Genomic DNA, 14,689 nt, shown 5'->3' on the forward strand with positions numbered 1-14,689 from the left:
GCACTGCTTGTTGGGAACCCCAGGACACTCACAGGATGTAGAGAGGTCTCCTCTCACACTTCAGCTTGAGGAAGCGGATTCGTGCCACGGTCCTAAACTGTTGTCTCCAGAGAGCCAGGCCGCTGAGGACTTCCCTCTTCATCTCTGGGAGCCTTGACGAAGCTTGCTCTGATTCAGAGAGCCTTCCATCGCCTCCAGGCTCCTGCCCAAGGATTCCTGGGCCTAGTGCACATTGGGAGAGAGGAGCTCGGGGTAAATCTCGAGAAGGAGTGTGGCCCAGTGAAAAGAGCATGGACCTGGGAGTCTGAACACCTGCGTTCTAATCCCAGCTCTGCCACTTGTCTGGTGGGTGGCCTTGAGCAACTCCATTTCCTCTGAGCCTCAGTTTCCTCACCTTGAACTTAGTATGGTGCCTGGCACATAATATGCATTTAATAAAACCATTATTATTATTATTTAAACATAATCCCCATTCTCCCTTCTAATTAGACTAAGAACCCAATGTGGGACAGGTGCTGTTTCTGTCCTGATTAACTTGGTTCTACCCAGCACTTGGTTCTTCACCATGGCTTGGAGTCAGGAGACCTTCACCCCAGCTCTGCCATTTGATGGCTGGGTGACCTTGGGCACAGTCCTGAACTTCTCTGGGCCTCAGCTTCCTCAACTATCAAAAGGGAATTCAAGACCTGTGCCTGGCACATAATAAGAGTTAAACAAATGCCATTAAAGAAAATTGTTTGGGAAAATTCTGAGCCTCGCACCATTTTCCCAAAGGGGTTTGTGGGGGAGACAGACAGTCTCTCTGTCTGTCTCTCTCTCTCTCTCTCTCCCCATACTACGATGGGTCCAGGGGATGAAGGGTGAGACTGGGAATCAGGAGACCTGGGTTTGAGTTCACTCTATTGCATCCTAGCTCTGCCATCATCTGGGCTACTATGTGACCTTGGTCAAATCACTTAACTTCTCTGGGCCCCAGTTACCTCAACGGTAAAAGGGAGATAAGATATATATTGGGAACACTGGCTATAATCCTGTATCTATCCTGGCACTTCGACATTTAAGTGCTTATTACATGCCATATGCTCTTAGTATCACAAGTAAGTCGAACCCTGACTGCTCTCCGATTTCGTAAATTGTGTGCTCTGACAATCTACAAACAGTGGATGCAGCTTGATGGAACAAAGAACTCTGAGGATATGGGAAAAAAGGTATCTTTCAGCACCCAAAAAATTGACTTTCTGTGGCCACTAGCTCAATCTTTAGGCAGAAAATGGACGACTAAAAAAAAAAATATTCCCCCATTTCTATTGCATTGCTTTTTACCTGCTTCATCCACTGCTGTTTTCCCTTCAAGTTTCAGGAACACTTCATTCAAAGTTGTCATGGAAACTCCATAATTAACAATCCCTTGGTCTGTACAGCCATCTAAATCACTGTAGAGCCCTAGAACACACAAGGGAAAAAAAGAAATCCAATTCAAGTCTATTGCTGAGACTGCAAATAAATAGGAGAGGCAGCATGAGCTGGTGAAAATCAGAAGACCCAGGTTCTGGTCCTAGCTCTACCACTGCCCTGTCTCAGTTTCCTCATCTGTAAATGGGAATAAAATATTTACTTATTCTCCCTCAGATGAGGAGACCCGCGTGGGACAGGGTGTGCATCTGATCGAATTACTTTATATGTACACCCGTGGTTAGATTAGCTTATAGTGAGCAGTCCTTAACTACCATCATTGTTGTAAAGCAAAGTTATCTATCTGGAAAGTATTCCTTTTATTCCTGAGAGTCTGAATGGACTATTTACAAAATCTTTCAAAGAACTACCGGTACACTGAAGTCTTTTTCTTCTAAGTGATGCGAGCTGTCCAGTTCTCAGTTTGGGTACCCATTATCTGGCCTGGCCTACCCATTTATTCTTCACGGCTTACACTGGTCCCAGGTTTTCCTGTCCCACTGCCTTGAGACAAATCACCTGGAAACTTATCTGTCCTCTCCAAGGGCAGTGTATACACCAGTTTCTCTTCACTTCTGCCAGCCAACTTTGCATCCGGGATATGCTGTTGAATGAGTGAGGTTATTCTCTCTGAGTTGCAGGTTTCGTTCACGTGCAAACTGGCAAAAGAGGAGGTTGTGTTATTTTGTAATCATGCCTGTCTTTCTGTTGCAAGAAATAAAGCAAATTCTTAAAGTTGCAGAGTAAAGGGGGTGAGAGAGGCTTTTAGGTGCTCAAGAGCCAGGCAGGACAGATTGAAGCTAACCAGCTACCCTTGAATTTTTTCTTGATGGTTCTGCAGCTCAGCTGCTGCTACAGCCCTTGGGGTAATACTATTATTCATAACAATCACAATAAAATACAAGACAATCTGATCAGACCAAGACCCTGGACTACATGGGGCTCACCATCTGAAGGGGAAGGAGAACAGGTATTGAATCCTTTTTGTAGAGATGAAGAAACTCAGGCTCAGAGAAGTGATTTGACCAAGGTCAGACAGCAGGCTGGTGGTGAACCTGGGAGAAGAACCCGAGTCTCCTGACTGCTAGTCCTGTGCTCTTTTCACCATGAGAAGCACCATGAGAAGAAGCCCAGACTTCAGACTCAGAGGTTGTGGGTTCTAATTCGGCTTCTGCCACTTGCCAGCTATGTGACTTCGGGCAAGTCACATAACTTCTCTGTGCCTCAGTTACCTCATCTGTAAAATGGGGATTAGGACTGTGAGCCCCAGGTGGGATGATCTGATTACCTTGTATCTACCCCAGCACTTAGAACAGTGCTTGGCACAGAGTAAGCGCTAAACAAACACGAGTATTATTATTATGTGGCGGGCCTGGCGGTAGTGCCTGAGCCCATGTGGGTCTGGAATAGGAAGGGTACAGCCCCAAAACCCACCACCATCATTGCCCTGGTTGCCTCTTCCTCTCTACTACTACCACCTCCCCTTCCAGCAGGACACAGTCAGAGACATTTTCTGCATCTCTGGGCAGAAAATATATTACGTGTGAGATAGAGAAGGAGCATGAGCAAGGGGATAGATCAAAAAGGGAAGTCTGAAAGAGTTTTAATCTTGGCTTTGCCACTTGTCTACTGCGTGACCTGGGGCAAGTCACTTCACTTCTCTGGACCTCAGTTACCTCATCTGTAAAATGGGGATTAAGATTGTGAGCCCCAGGTGGGATGATCTGATTACCTTGTATCTACCCCAGCACTTAGGACAGTGCTCGGCACAGAGTAAGCGCTTAATAATGATAATCATAATAATAGTTGGTATTTGTTAAGCGCTTACTCTGTGCCGAGCACTGTTCTAAGCGCTGGGGTAGATACAGGGTCATCAGGTTGTCCCACGTGAGGCTCACAGTTAATCCCCTTTTCACAGATGAGGGAACTGAGGCACAGAGAAGTTAAGTGACTTGCCCAAAGTCACACAGCTGACAAGTGGCAGAGCCGGGAGTCGAACTCATGACCTCTGACTCCGAAGCCCAGGCTCTTTTCCACTGAGCCATGCTGCTACCCCAGCCATGCTGATTACGCATGCTTAACAAATGCTTAACAAATACCATTATCATTATTATGTGGCAGGCCTTGCGGTAGTGCCTGAGCCCATGTGGGTCTGGAACAGGAAGGATACAGCCCCCAAAACCCACCACCATCATTGCCCTGGTTGCGTCTTCCTCTCTACTACTACCACCTCCCCTTCGACCAGGATACAGTCAGAGAAATTTTCTGCATCCCTAGGCAGAAAATACATTAAGTGTGAGATAGAGAAGGAGCATGAGCAAGGGGATAGATCAAAAAGGGAAGTCTGAAAGAGTTTTAATCTTGGCTCTGCCAGTTGTCTACTGCGTGACCTGGGGCAAGTCACTTCACTTCTCTGGACCTCAGTTACCTCATCTGTAAAATGGGGATTAAGACTGTGAGCCCCAGGTGGGATGATCTGATTACCTTGTATCTACCCCAGCACTTAGAACAGTGCTTGGCACAGAGTAAGCGCTTAACAAATACCATTATTATTATTATTATGTGGGGGGCCTGGCGGTAGTGCCTGAGCCCATGTGGGTCTGGAACAGGAAGGGGACAGCCCCCAAAACCCACCACCATCACTGCTCTGGTTGCCTCTTCCTCTATACTACTACCACCTCCCCTTCCACCAGGACACAGTCGGAGAAATTTTCTGCATCTCTGGGCAGAAAATATATTAAGTGTCAGATAGAGAAGGAGCATGAGCAAGGGGATAGATCAAAAAGGGAAGTCTGAAAGAGTTTTAATCTTGGCTCCGCCACTTGTCTACAGCGTGACCTGGGGCAAGTCACTTCGCTTCTCTGGACTTCAGTTACCTCATCTGTAAAATGGGGATTAAGACTGTGAGCCCCAGGTGGGATGATCTGATTACCTTGTATCTACCCCAGCACTTAGAACAGTGCTTGGCACAGAGTAAGCGCTTAACAAATACCATTATTATTATTACTATGTGGTGGGCCTGGCGAGGGTGCCTGTGCCCATGTGGGTCTGGAACAGGAAGGGTACAGCCCCCAAAACCCACCACCATCATTGCTCTGGTTGCCTCTTCCTCTCTACTACTACCACCTCCCCTTCCACCAGGACACAGTCAGAGAAATTTTCTGCATCCCTAGGCAGAAAATACATTAAGTGTGAGATAGAGAAGGAGCATGAGCAAGGGGATAGATCAAAAAGGGAAGTCTGAAAGAGTTTTAATCTTGGCTCTGCCACTTGTCTACTGCGTGACCTGGGGCAAGTCACTTCACTTCTCTGGACCTCAGTTACCTCATCTGTAAAATGGGGATTAAGACTGTGAGCCCCAGGTGGGATGATCTGATTACCTTGTATCTACCCCAGCACTTAGAACAGTGCTTGGCACAGAGTAAGCGCTTAACAAATACCATTATTATTATTACTATGTGGTGGGCCTGGCGGTAGTGCCTGAGCCCATGTGGGTCTGGAACAGGAAGGGTACAGCCCCCCCAAACCCACCACCATCATTGCTCTGGTTGCCTCTTCCTCTCTACTACTACCACCTCCCCTTCCACCAGGACACAGTCAGAGAAATTTTCTGCATCTCTGGGCAGAAAATATATTAAGTGTCAGATAGAGAAGGAGCATGAGCAAGGGGATAGATCAAAAAGGGAAGTCTGAAAGAGTTTTAATCTTGGCTCTGCCACTTGTCTACTGCGTGACCTGGGGCAAGTCACTTCACTTCTCTGGACCTCAGTTACCTCATCTGTAAAATGGGGATTAAGACTGTGAGCCCCAGGTGGGATGATCTGATTACCTTGTATCTACCCCAGCACTTAGAACAGTGCTTGGCACAGAGTAAGCGCTTAACAAATACCATTATTATTATTACTATGTGGTGGGCCTGGCGGTAGTGCCTGAGCCCATGTGGGTCTGGAACAGGAAGGGTACAGCCCCCAAAACCCACCACCATCATTGCTCTGGTTGCCTCTTCCTCTCTACTACTACCACCTCCCCTTCCACCAGGACACAGTCAGAGAAATTTTCTGCATCTCTGGGCAGAAAATATATTAAGTGTGAGATAGAGAAGGAGCATGAGCAAGGGGATAGATCAAAAAGGGAAGTCTGAAAGAGTTTTAATCTTGGCTCTGCCACTTGTCTACTGCGTGACCTGGGGCAAGTCACTTCACTTCTCTGGACCTCAGTTACCTCATCTGTAAAATGGGGATTAAGACTGTGAGCCCCAGGTGGGATGATCTGATTACCTTGTATCTACCCCAGCACTTAGAACAGTGCTTGGCACAGAGTAAGCGCTTAACAAACACCATTATTATTATTATTATGTGGCGGGCCTGGCGGTAGTGCCTGAGCCCATGTGGGTCTGGAACAGGAAGGGTACAGCCCCCAAAACCCACCATCATCATTGCTCTGGTTGCCTCTTCCTCTCTACTACTACCACCTCCCCTTCCACCAGGACATAGTCAGAGAAATTTTCTGCATCTCTGGGCAGAAAATATATTAAGTGTCAGATAGAGAAGGAGCATGAGCAAGGGGATAGATCAAAAAGGGAAGTCTGAAAGAGTTTTAATCTTGGCTCTGCCACTTGTCTACGGCGTGACCTGGGGCAAGTCACTTCACTTCTCTGGACCTCAGTTACCTCATCTGTAAAATGGGGATTAAGACTGTGAGCCCCAGGTGGGATGATCTGATTACCTTGTATCTACCCCAGCACTTAGAACAGTGCTTGGCACAGAGTAAGCGCTTAACAAACACGAGTATTATTATTATTATGTGGCGGGCCTGGCGGTAGTGCCTGAGCCCATGTGGGTCTGGAACAGGAAGGGGACAGCCCCCAAAACCCACCACCATCATTGCCCTGGTTGCCTCTTCCTCTCTACTACTACCACCTCCCCTTCCAGCAGGGCACCGTCAGAGAAATTTTCTGCATCTCTGGGCAGAAAATATATTAAGTGTCAGATAGAGGAGGAGCATGAGCAAGGGGATAGATCAAAAAGGGAAGTCTGAAAGAGTTTTAATCTTGGCTCCGCCACTTGTCTACGGCGTGACCTGGGGCAAGTCACTTCGCTTCTCTGGACTTCAGTTACCTCATCTGTAAAATGGGGATTAAGACTGTGAGCCCCAGGTGGGATGATCTGATTACCTTGTATCTACCCCAGCACTTAGAACACTGCTTGGCAGAGAGTAAGCGCTTAATAAAAACCATCATTATTATTATGTGGCGGGTCTGGCGGTAGTGCCTGAGCCCATGTGGGTCTGGATCAGGAAGGGTACAGCCCCCAAAACCCACCACCATCATTGCCCTGGTTGCCTCTTCCTCTCTACTACTACCACCTCCCCTTCCAGCAGGGCACCGTCAGAGAAATTTTCTGCATCTCTGGGCAGAAAATATATTAAGTGTCAGATAGAGGAGGAGCATGAGCAAGGGGATAGATCAAAAAGGGAAGTCTGAAAGAGTTTTAATCTTGGCTCTGCCACTTGTCTACTGCGTGACCTGGGGCAAGTCACTTCACTTCTCTGGACCTCAGTTACCTCATCTGTAAAATGGGGATTAAGACTGTGAGCCCCAGGTGGGATGATCTGATTACCTTGTATCTACCCCAGCACTTAGAACAGTGCTTGGCACAGAGTAAGTGCTTAACAAATACCATTATTATTATTATTATTATGTAGCGGGCCTGGCGGTAGAGCCTGAGCCCATGTGGGTCTGGAACAGGAAGGGGACAGCCCCCAAAACCCACCACCATCATTGCTCTGGTTGCCTCTTCCTCTCTACTACTACCACCTCCCCTTCCACCAGGACACAGTCAGAGAAATTTTCTGCATCTCTGGGCAGAAAATATATTAAGTGTGAGATAGAGAAGGAGCATGAGCAAGGGGATAGATCAAAAAGGGAAGTCTGAAAGAGTTTTAATCTTGGCTCCGCCACTTGTCTACGGCGTGACCTGGGGCAAGTCACTTCGCTTCTCTGGACTTCAGTTACCTCATCTGTAAAATGGGGATTAAGACTGTGAGCCCCAGGTGGGATGATCTGATTACCTTGTATCTACCCCAGCACTTAGAACAGTGCTTGGCACAGAGTAAGCGCTTAACAAATACCATTATTATTATTACTATGTGGTGGGCCTGGCGGTAGTGCCTGAGCCCATGTGGGTCTGGATCAGGAAGGGTACAGCCCCCAAAACCCACCACCATCATTGCCCTGGTTGCCTCTTCCTCTCTACTACTACCACCTCCCCTTCCAGCAGGGCACCGTCAGAGAAATTTTCTGCATCTCTGGGCAGAAAATATATTAAGTGTGAGATAGAGGAGGAGCATGAGCAAGGGGATAGATCAAAAAGGGAAGTCTGAAAGAGTTTTAATCTTGGCTCTGCCACTTGTCTACTGCGTGACCTGGGGCAAGTCACTTCACTTCTCTGGACCTCAGTTACCTCATCTGTAAAATGGGGATTAAGACTGTGAGCCCCAGGTGGGATGATCTGATTACCTTGTATCTACCCCAGCACTTAGAACAGTGCTTGGCACAGAGTAAGCGCTTAACAAATACCATTATTATTATTACTATGTGGTGGGCCTGGCGGTAGTGCCTGAGCCCATGTGGGTCTGGAACAGGAAGGGGACAGCCCCCAAAACCCACCACCATCATTGCTCTGGTTGCCTCTTCCTCTCTACTACTACCACCTCCCCTTCCACCAGGACACAGTCAGAGAAATTTTCTGCATCTCTGGGCAGAAAATATATTAAGTGTCAGATAGAGAAGGAGCATGAGCAAGGGGATAGATCAAAAAGGGAAGTCTGAAAGAGTTTTAATCTTGGCTCCGCCACTTGTCTACGGCGTGACCTGGGGCAAGTCACTTCGCTTCTCTGGACTTCAGTTACCTCATCTGTAAAATGGGGATTAAGACTGTGAGCCCCAGGTGGGATGATCTGATTACCTTGTATCTACCCCAGCACTTAGAACAGTGCTTGGCACAGAGTAAGCGCTTAACAAACACGAGTATTATTATTATTATGTGGAGGGCCTGGCGGTAGTGCCTGAGCCCATGTGGGTCTGGAACAGGAAGGGGACAGCCCCCAAAACCCACCACCATCATTGCTCTGGTTGCCTCTTCCTCTCTACTACTACCACCTCCCCTTCCACCAGGACACAGTCAGAGAAATTTTCTGCATCTCTAGGCAGAAAATATATTAAGTGTGAGATAGAGAAGGAGCATGAGCAAGGGGATAGATCAAAAAGGGAAGTCTGAAAGAGTTTTAATCTTGGCTCTGCCACTTGTCTACTGCGTGACCTGGGGCAAGTCACTTCACTTCTCTGGACCTCAGTTACCTCATCTGTAAAATGGGGATTAAGACTGTGAGCCCCAGGTGGGATGATCTGATTACCTTGTATCTACCCCAGCACTTAGAACAGTGCTTGGCACAGAGTAAGCGCTTAACAAACACCATTATTATTATTATTATGTGGCGGGCCTGGCGGTAGTGCCTGAGCCCATGTGGGTCTGGAACAGGAAGGGTACAGCCCCCAAAACCCACCACCATCATTGCCCTGGTTGCCTCTTCCTCTCTACTACTACCACCTCCCCTTCCAGCAGGACATAGTCAGAGAAATTTTCTGCATCTCTGGGCAGAAAATATATTAAGTGTGACATAGAGAAGGAGCATGAGCAAGGGGATAGATCAAAAAGGGAAATCTGAAAGAATTTTAATCTTGGCTCTGCCACTTGTCTACTGCGTGACCTGGGGCAAGTCACTTCACTTCTCTGGACCTCAGTTACCTCATCTGTAAAATGGGGATTAAGACTGTGAGCCCCAGGTGGGATGATCTGATTACCTTGTATCTACCCCAGCACTTAGAACATTGTTTGGCACAGAGTAAGCGGTGAACAAACACCATTATTATTATTATTATTACGTGGCGGGCCTGGAAATAGTGCCTGATCCCATGTGGGTCTGAAACAGGAAGGGTACAGCCCCCAAAACCCACCATCATCAGTGCCCTGGTTGCCTCTTCCTCTCTACTACTACCACCTCCCCTTCCACCAGCACATAGAGAAATTTTCTGCATCTCTGGGAAGAAAATATATTAAGTTTGAGATAGAGAAGGAGCATGAGCAAGGGGATAGATCAAAAAGGGAAGTCTGAAAGAGTTTTAATCTTGGCTCCGCCACTTGTCTACGGCGTGACCTGGGGCAAGTCACTTCGCTTCTCTGGACTTCAGTTACCTCATCTGTAAAATGGGGATTAAGACTGTGAGCCCCAGGTGGGATGATCTGATTACCTTGTATCTACCCCAGCACTTAGAACACTGCTTGGCAGAGAGTAAGCGCTTAATAAAAACCATCATTATTATTATGTGGCGGGTCTGGCGGTAGTGCCTGAGCCCATGTGGGTCTGGATCAGGAAGGGTACAGCCCCCAAAACCCACCACCATCATTGCCCTGGTTGCCTATTCCTCTCTACTACTACCACCTCCCCTTCCAGCAGGGCACCGTCAGAGAAATTTTCTGCATCTCTGGGCAGAAAATATATTAAGTGTCAGATAGAGGAGGAGCATGAGCAAGGGGATAGATCAAAAAGGGAAGTCTGAAAGAGTTTTAATCTTGGCTCTGCCACTTGTCTACTGCGTGACCTGGGGCAAGTCACTTCACTTCTCTGGACCTCAGTTACCTCATCTGTAAAATGGGGATTAAGACTGTGAGCCCCAGGTGGGATGATCTGATTACCTTGTATCTACCCCAGCACTTAGAACAGTGCTTGGCACAGAGTAAGCGCTTAACAAATACCATTATTATTATTACTATGGGGTGAGCCTGGCGAGGGTGCCTGTGCCCATGTGGGTCTGGAACAGGAAGGGTACAGCCCCCAAAACCCACCACCATCATTGCTCTGGTTGCCTCTTCCTCTCTACTACTACCACCTCCCCTTCCACCAGGACACAGTCAGAGAAATTTTCTGCATCCCTAGGCAGAAAATACATTAAGTGTGAGATAGAGAAGGAGCATGAGCAAGGGGACAGATCAAAAAGGGTAATGTGAAAGAGTTTTAATCTTGGCTCAGACACTTGTCTACTGCGTGAACTGGGGCAAGTCACTTCACTTCTCTGGACCTCAGTTACACCTCATCTATAAAATGGGGATTAAGACTGTGAGCCCCAGGTGGGATGATCTGATTACCTTGTATCTACCCCAGCACTTAGAACAGTGCTTGGCGCAGAGTAAGCGCTTAACAAACACCATTATTATTATTATTATGTGGCGGGCCTGGCGGTAGTGCCTGAGCCCATGTGGGTCTGGAATAGGAAGGGTACAGCCCCCAAAACCCACCATCATCATTGCTCTGGTTGCCTCTTCCTCTCTACTACTACCACCTCTCCTTCCACCAGGACATAGTCAGAGAAATTTTCTGCATCTCTGGGCAGAAAATATATTAAGTGTCAGATAGAGAAGGAGCATGAGCAAGGGGATAGATCAAAAAGGGAAGTCTGAAAGAGTTTTAATCTTGGCTCTGCCACTTGTCTACTGCGTGACCTGGGGCAAGTCACTTCACTTCTCTGGACCTCAGTTACCTCATCTGTAAAATGGGGATTAAGACTGTGAGCCCCAGGTGGGATGATCTGATTACCTTGTATCTACCCCAGCACTTAGAACAGTGCTTGGCACAGAGTAAGCGCTTAACAAATACCATTATTATTATTATGTGGCGGGTCTGGCGGTAGTGCCTGAGCCCATGTGGGTCTGGAACAGGAAGGGTACAGCCCCCAAAACCCACCACCATCATTGCCCTGGTTGCCTCTTCCTCTCTACTGCTACCCCCTCCCCTTCCAGGAGGACACAGTCAGAAAACTTTTCTGCATCTCTGGGCAGAAAATACATTAAGTTTGAGATAAAGGTGCATGAGCAAGGGGATAGATCAAAAAGGGAAGTCTGAAAGAGTTTTAATCTTGGCTCTGCCACTTGTCTACTGCGTGACCTGGGGCAAGTCACTTCACTTCTCTGGACTTCAATTACCTCATCTGTAAAATGGGGATTAAGATTGTGAGCCCCAGGTGGGATGATCTAATTACCTTGTATCTACCCCAGCACTTAGAACAGTGCTTGGCACAGAGTAAGCGCTTAACAAATACCATTATTATTATTACTATGTGGTGGGCCTGGCGAGGGTGCCTGAGCCCATGTGGGTCTGGAACAGGAAGGGGACAGCCCCCCAAACCCACCACCATCATTGCCCTGGTTGCCTCTTCCTCTCTACTACTACCACCTCCCCTTCCATCAGGACACAGTCAGAGAAATTTTCTGCATCTCTGGGCAGAAAATATATTAAGTGTGAGATAGAGAAGGAACATGAGCAAGGGGATAGATCAAAAAGGGAAGTCTGAAAGAGTTTTAATCTTGGCTCTGCCACCTGTCTACTGTGTGACCTGGGGAAAGTCACTTCGCTTCTCTGGACCTCAGTTACCTCATCTGTAAAATGGGGATTAAGACTGTGAGCCCCAGGTGGGATGATCTGATTACCTTGTATCTACCCCAGCACTTAGAACAGTGCTTGGCACAGAGTAAGCGCTTAAACACCATTATTATTATTATTATGTGGCGGGCCTGGCGGTAGTGCCTGAGCCCATGTGGGTCTGGAATAGGAAGGGTACAGCCCCCAAAACCCACCACCATCATTGCCCTGGTTGCCTCTTCCTCTCTACTACTACCACCTCCCCTTCCAGCAGGGCACCGTCAGAGAAATTTTCTGCATCTCTGGGCAGAAAATATATTAAGTGTGAGATAGAGAAGGAGCATGAGCAAGGGGATAGATCAAAAAGGGAAGTCTGAAAGAGTTTTAATCTTGGCTCTGCCACTTGTCTACTGCGTGACCTGGGGCAAGTCACTTCACTTCTCTGGACCTCAGTTACCTCATCTGTAAAATGGGGATTAAGACTGTGAGCCCCAGGTGGGATGATCTGATTACCTTGTATCTACCCCAGCACTTAGAACAGTGCTTGGCACAGAGTAAGCGCTTAACAAACACGAGTATTATTATTATTATGTGGCGGGCCTGGCGGTAGTGCCTGAGCCCATGTGGGTCTGGAACAGGAAGGGGACAGCCCCCAAAACCCACCACCATCATTGCTCTGGTTGCCTCTTCCTCTCTACTACTACCACCTCCCCTTCCACCAGGACACAGTCAGAGAAATTTTCTGCATCTCTGGGCAGAAAATATATTAAGTGTGAGATAGAGAAGGAGCATGAGCAAGGGGATAGATCAAAAAGGGAAGTCTGAAAGAGTTTTAATCTTGGCTCCGCCACTTGTCTACGGCGTGACCTGGGGCAAGTCACTTCGCTTCTCTGGACTTCAGTTACCTCATCTGTAAAATGGGGATTAAGACTGTGAGCCCCAGGTGGGATGATCTGATTACCTTGTATCTACCCCAGCACTTAGAACAGTGCTTGGCACAGAGTAAGCGCTTAACAAATACCATTATTATTATTATTATGTGGGGGGCCTGGCGGTAGTGCCTGAGCCCATGTGGGTCTGGAACAGGAAGGGGACAGCCCCCAAAACCCACCACCATCATTGCCCTGGTTGCCTCTTCCTCTCTACTACTACCACCTCCCCTTCCAGCAGGACACAGTCAGAGAAATTTTCTGCATCTCTGGGCAGAAAATATATTAAGTGTGAGATAGAGAAGGAGCATGAGCAAGGGGATAGATCAAAAAGGGAAGTCTGAAAGAGTTTTAATCTTGGCTCTGCCACTTGTCTACTGCGTGACCTGGGGCAAGTCACTTCACTTCTCTGGACCTCAGTTACCTCATCTATAAAATGGGGATTAAGACTGTGAGCCCCAGGTGGGATGATCTGATTACCTTGTATCTACCCAAGCACTTAGTGCTTGGCACAGAGTAAGCGCTTAAACACCATTATTATTATTATTATGTGGCGGGCCTGGCGGTAGTGCCTGAGCCCATGTGGGTCTGGAACAGGAAGGGTACAGCCCCCAAAACCCACCACCATCATTGCCCTGGTTGCCTCTTCCTCTCTACTACTACCACCTCCCCTTCCACCAGGACACAGTCAGAGAAATTTTCTGCATCTCTGGGCAGAAAATATATTAAGTGTGAGATAGAGAAGGAGCATGAGCAAGGGGATAGATCAAAAAGGGAAGTCTGAAAGAGTTTTAATCTTGGCTCTGCCACTTGTCTACTGCGTGACCTGGGGCAAGTCACTTCACTTCTCTGGACCTCAGTTACCTCATCTGTAAAATGGGGATTAAGACTGTGAGCCCCAGGTGGGATGATCTGATTACCTTGTATCTACCCCAGCACTTAGAACAGTGCTTGGCACAGAGTAAGCGCTTAACAAACACCATTATTATTATTATTATGTGGAGGGCCTGGCGGTAGTGCCTGAGCCCATGTGGGTCTGGAACAGGAAGGGTACAGCCCCCAAAACCCACCACCATCATTGCCCTGGTTGCCTCTTCCTCTCTACTACTACCACCTCCCCTTCCACCAGGACACAGTCAGAGAAATTTTCTGCATCTCTGGGCAGAAAATATATTAAGTGTGAGATAGAGAAGGAGCATGAGCAAGGGGATAGATCAAAAAGGGAAGTCTGAAAGAGTTTTAATCTTGGCTCTGCCACTTGTCTACGGCGTGACCTGGGGCAAGTCACTTCGCTTCTCTGGACTTCAGTTACCTCATCTGTAAAATGGGGATTAAGACTGTGAGCCCCAGGTGGGATGATCTGATTACCTTGTATCTACCCCAGCACTTAGAACACTGCTTGGCAGAGAGTAAGCGCTTAATAAAAACCATCATTATTATTATGTGGCGGGTCTGGCGGTAGTGCCTGAGCCCATGTGGGTCTGGATCAGGAAGGGTACAGCCCCCAAAACCCACCACCATCATTGCCCTGGTTGCCTCTTCCTCTCTACTACTACCACCTCCCCTTCCAGCAGGGCACCGTCAGAGAAATTTTCTGCATCTCTGGGCAGAAAATATATTAAGTGTGAGATAGAGAAGGAGCATGAGCAAGGGGATAGATCAAAAAGGGAAGTCTGAAAGAGTTTTAATCTTGGCTCTGCCACTTGTCTACTGCGTGACCTGGGGCAAGTCACTTCACTTCTCTGGACCTCAGTTACCTCATCTGTAAAATGGGGATTAAGACTGTGAGCCCCAGGTGGGATGATCTGATTACCTTGTATCTACCCCAGCACTAA

At 47.7% G+C, this 14,689-nt stretch overlaps 1 protein-coding gene across 1 annotated transcript in view; it reads right to left on the reverse strand.

Moving 5' to 3' along the window:
- LOC100078462 (ATP-binding cassette sub-family A member 9-like) overlaps positions 1 to 14,689 on the reverse strand; it is a 54,185-nt gene that overhangs the window by 22,683 nt on the left and 16,813 nt on the right. The window contains exons 12-14 of the mRNA XM_029080162.2: positions 1,972 to 2,121; positions 1,324 to 1,443; positions 33 to 222 (exon numbers count right to left, since the gene is read on the reverse strand). Coding sequence (XP_028935995.1) covers positions 33 to 222; positions 1,324 to 1,443; positions 1,972 to 2,121 — 460 coding nt within the window. The remainder of the gene's footprint in view (positions 1 to 32; positions 223 to 1,323; positions 1,444 to 1,971; positions 2,122 to 14,689) is intronic.

The sequence above is a fragment of the Ornithorhynchus anatinus genome, chromosome 15 (genome assembly GCF_004115215.2).
Source record: "Ornithorhynchus anatinus isolate Pmale09 chromosome 15, mOrnAna1.pri.v4, whole genome shotgun sequence".
NCBI lineage: Eukaryota > Metazoa > Chordata > Mammalia > Monotremata > Ornithorhynchidae > Ornithorhynchus > Ornithorhynchus anatinus.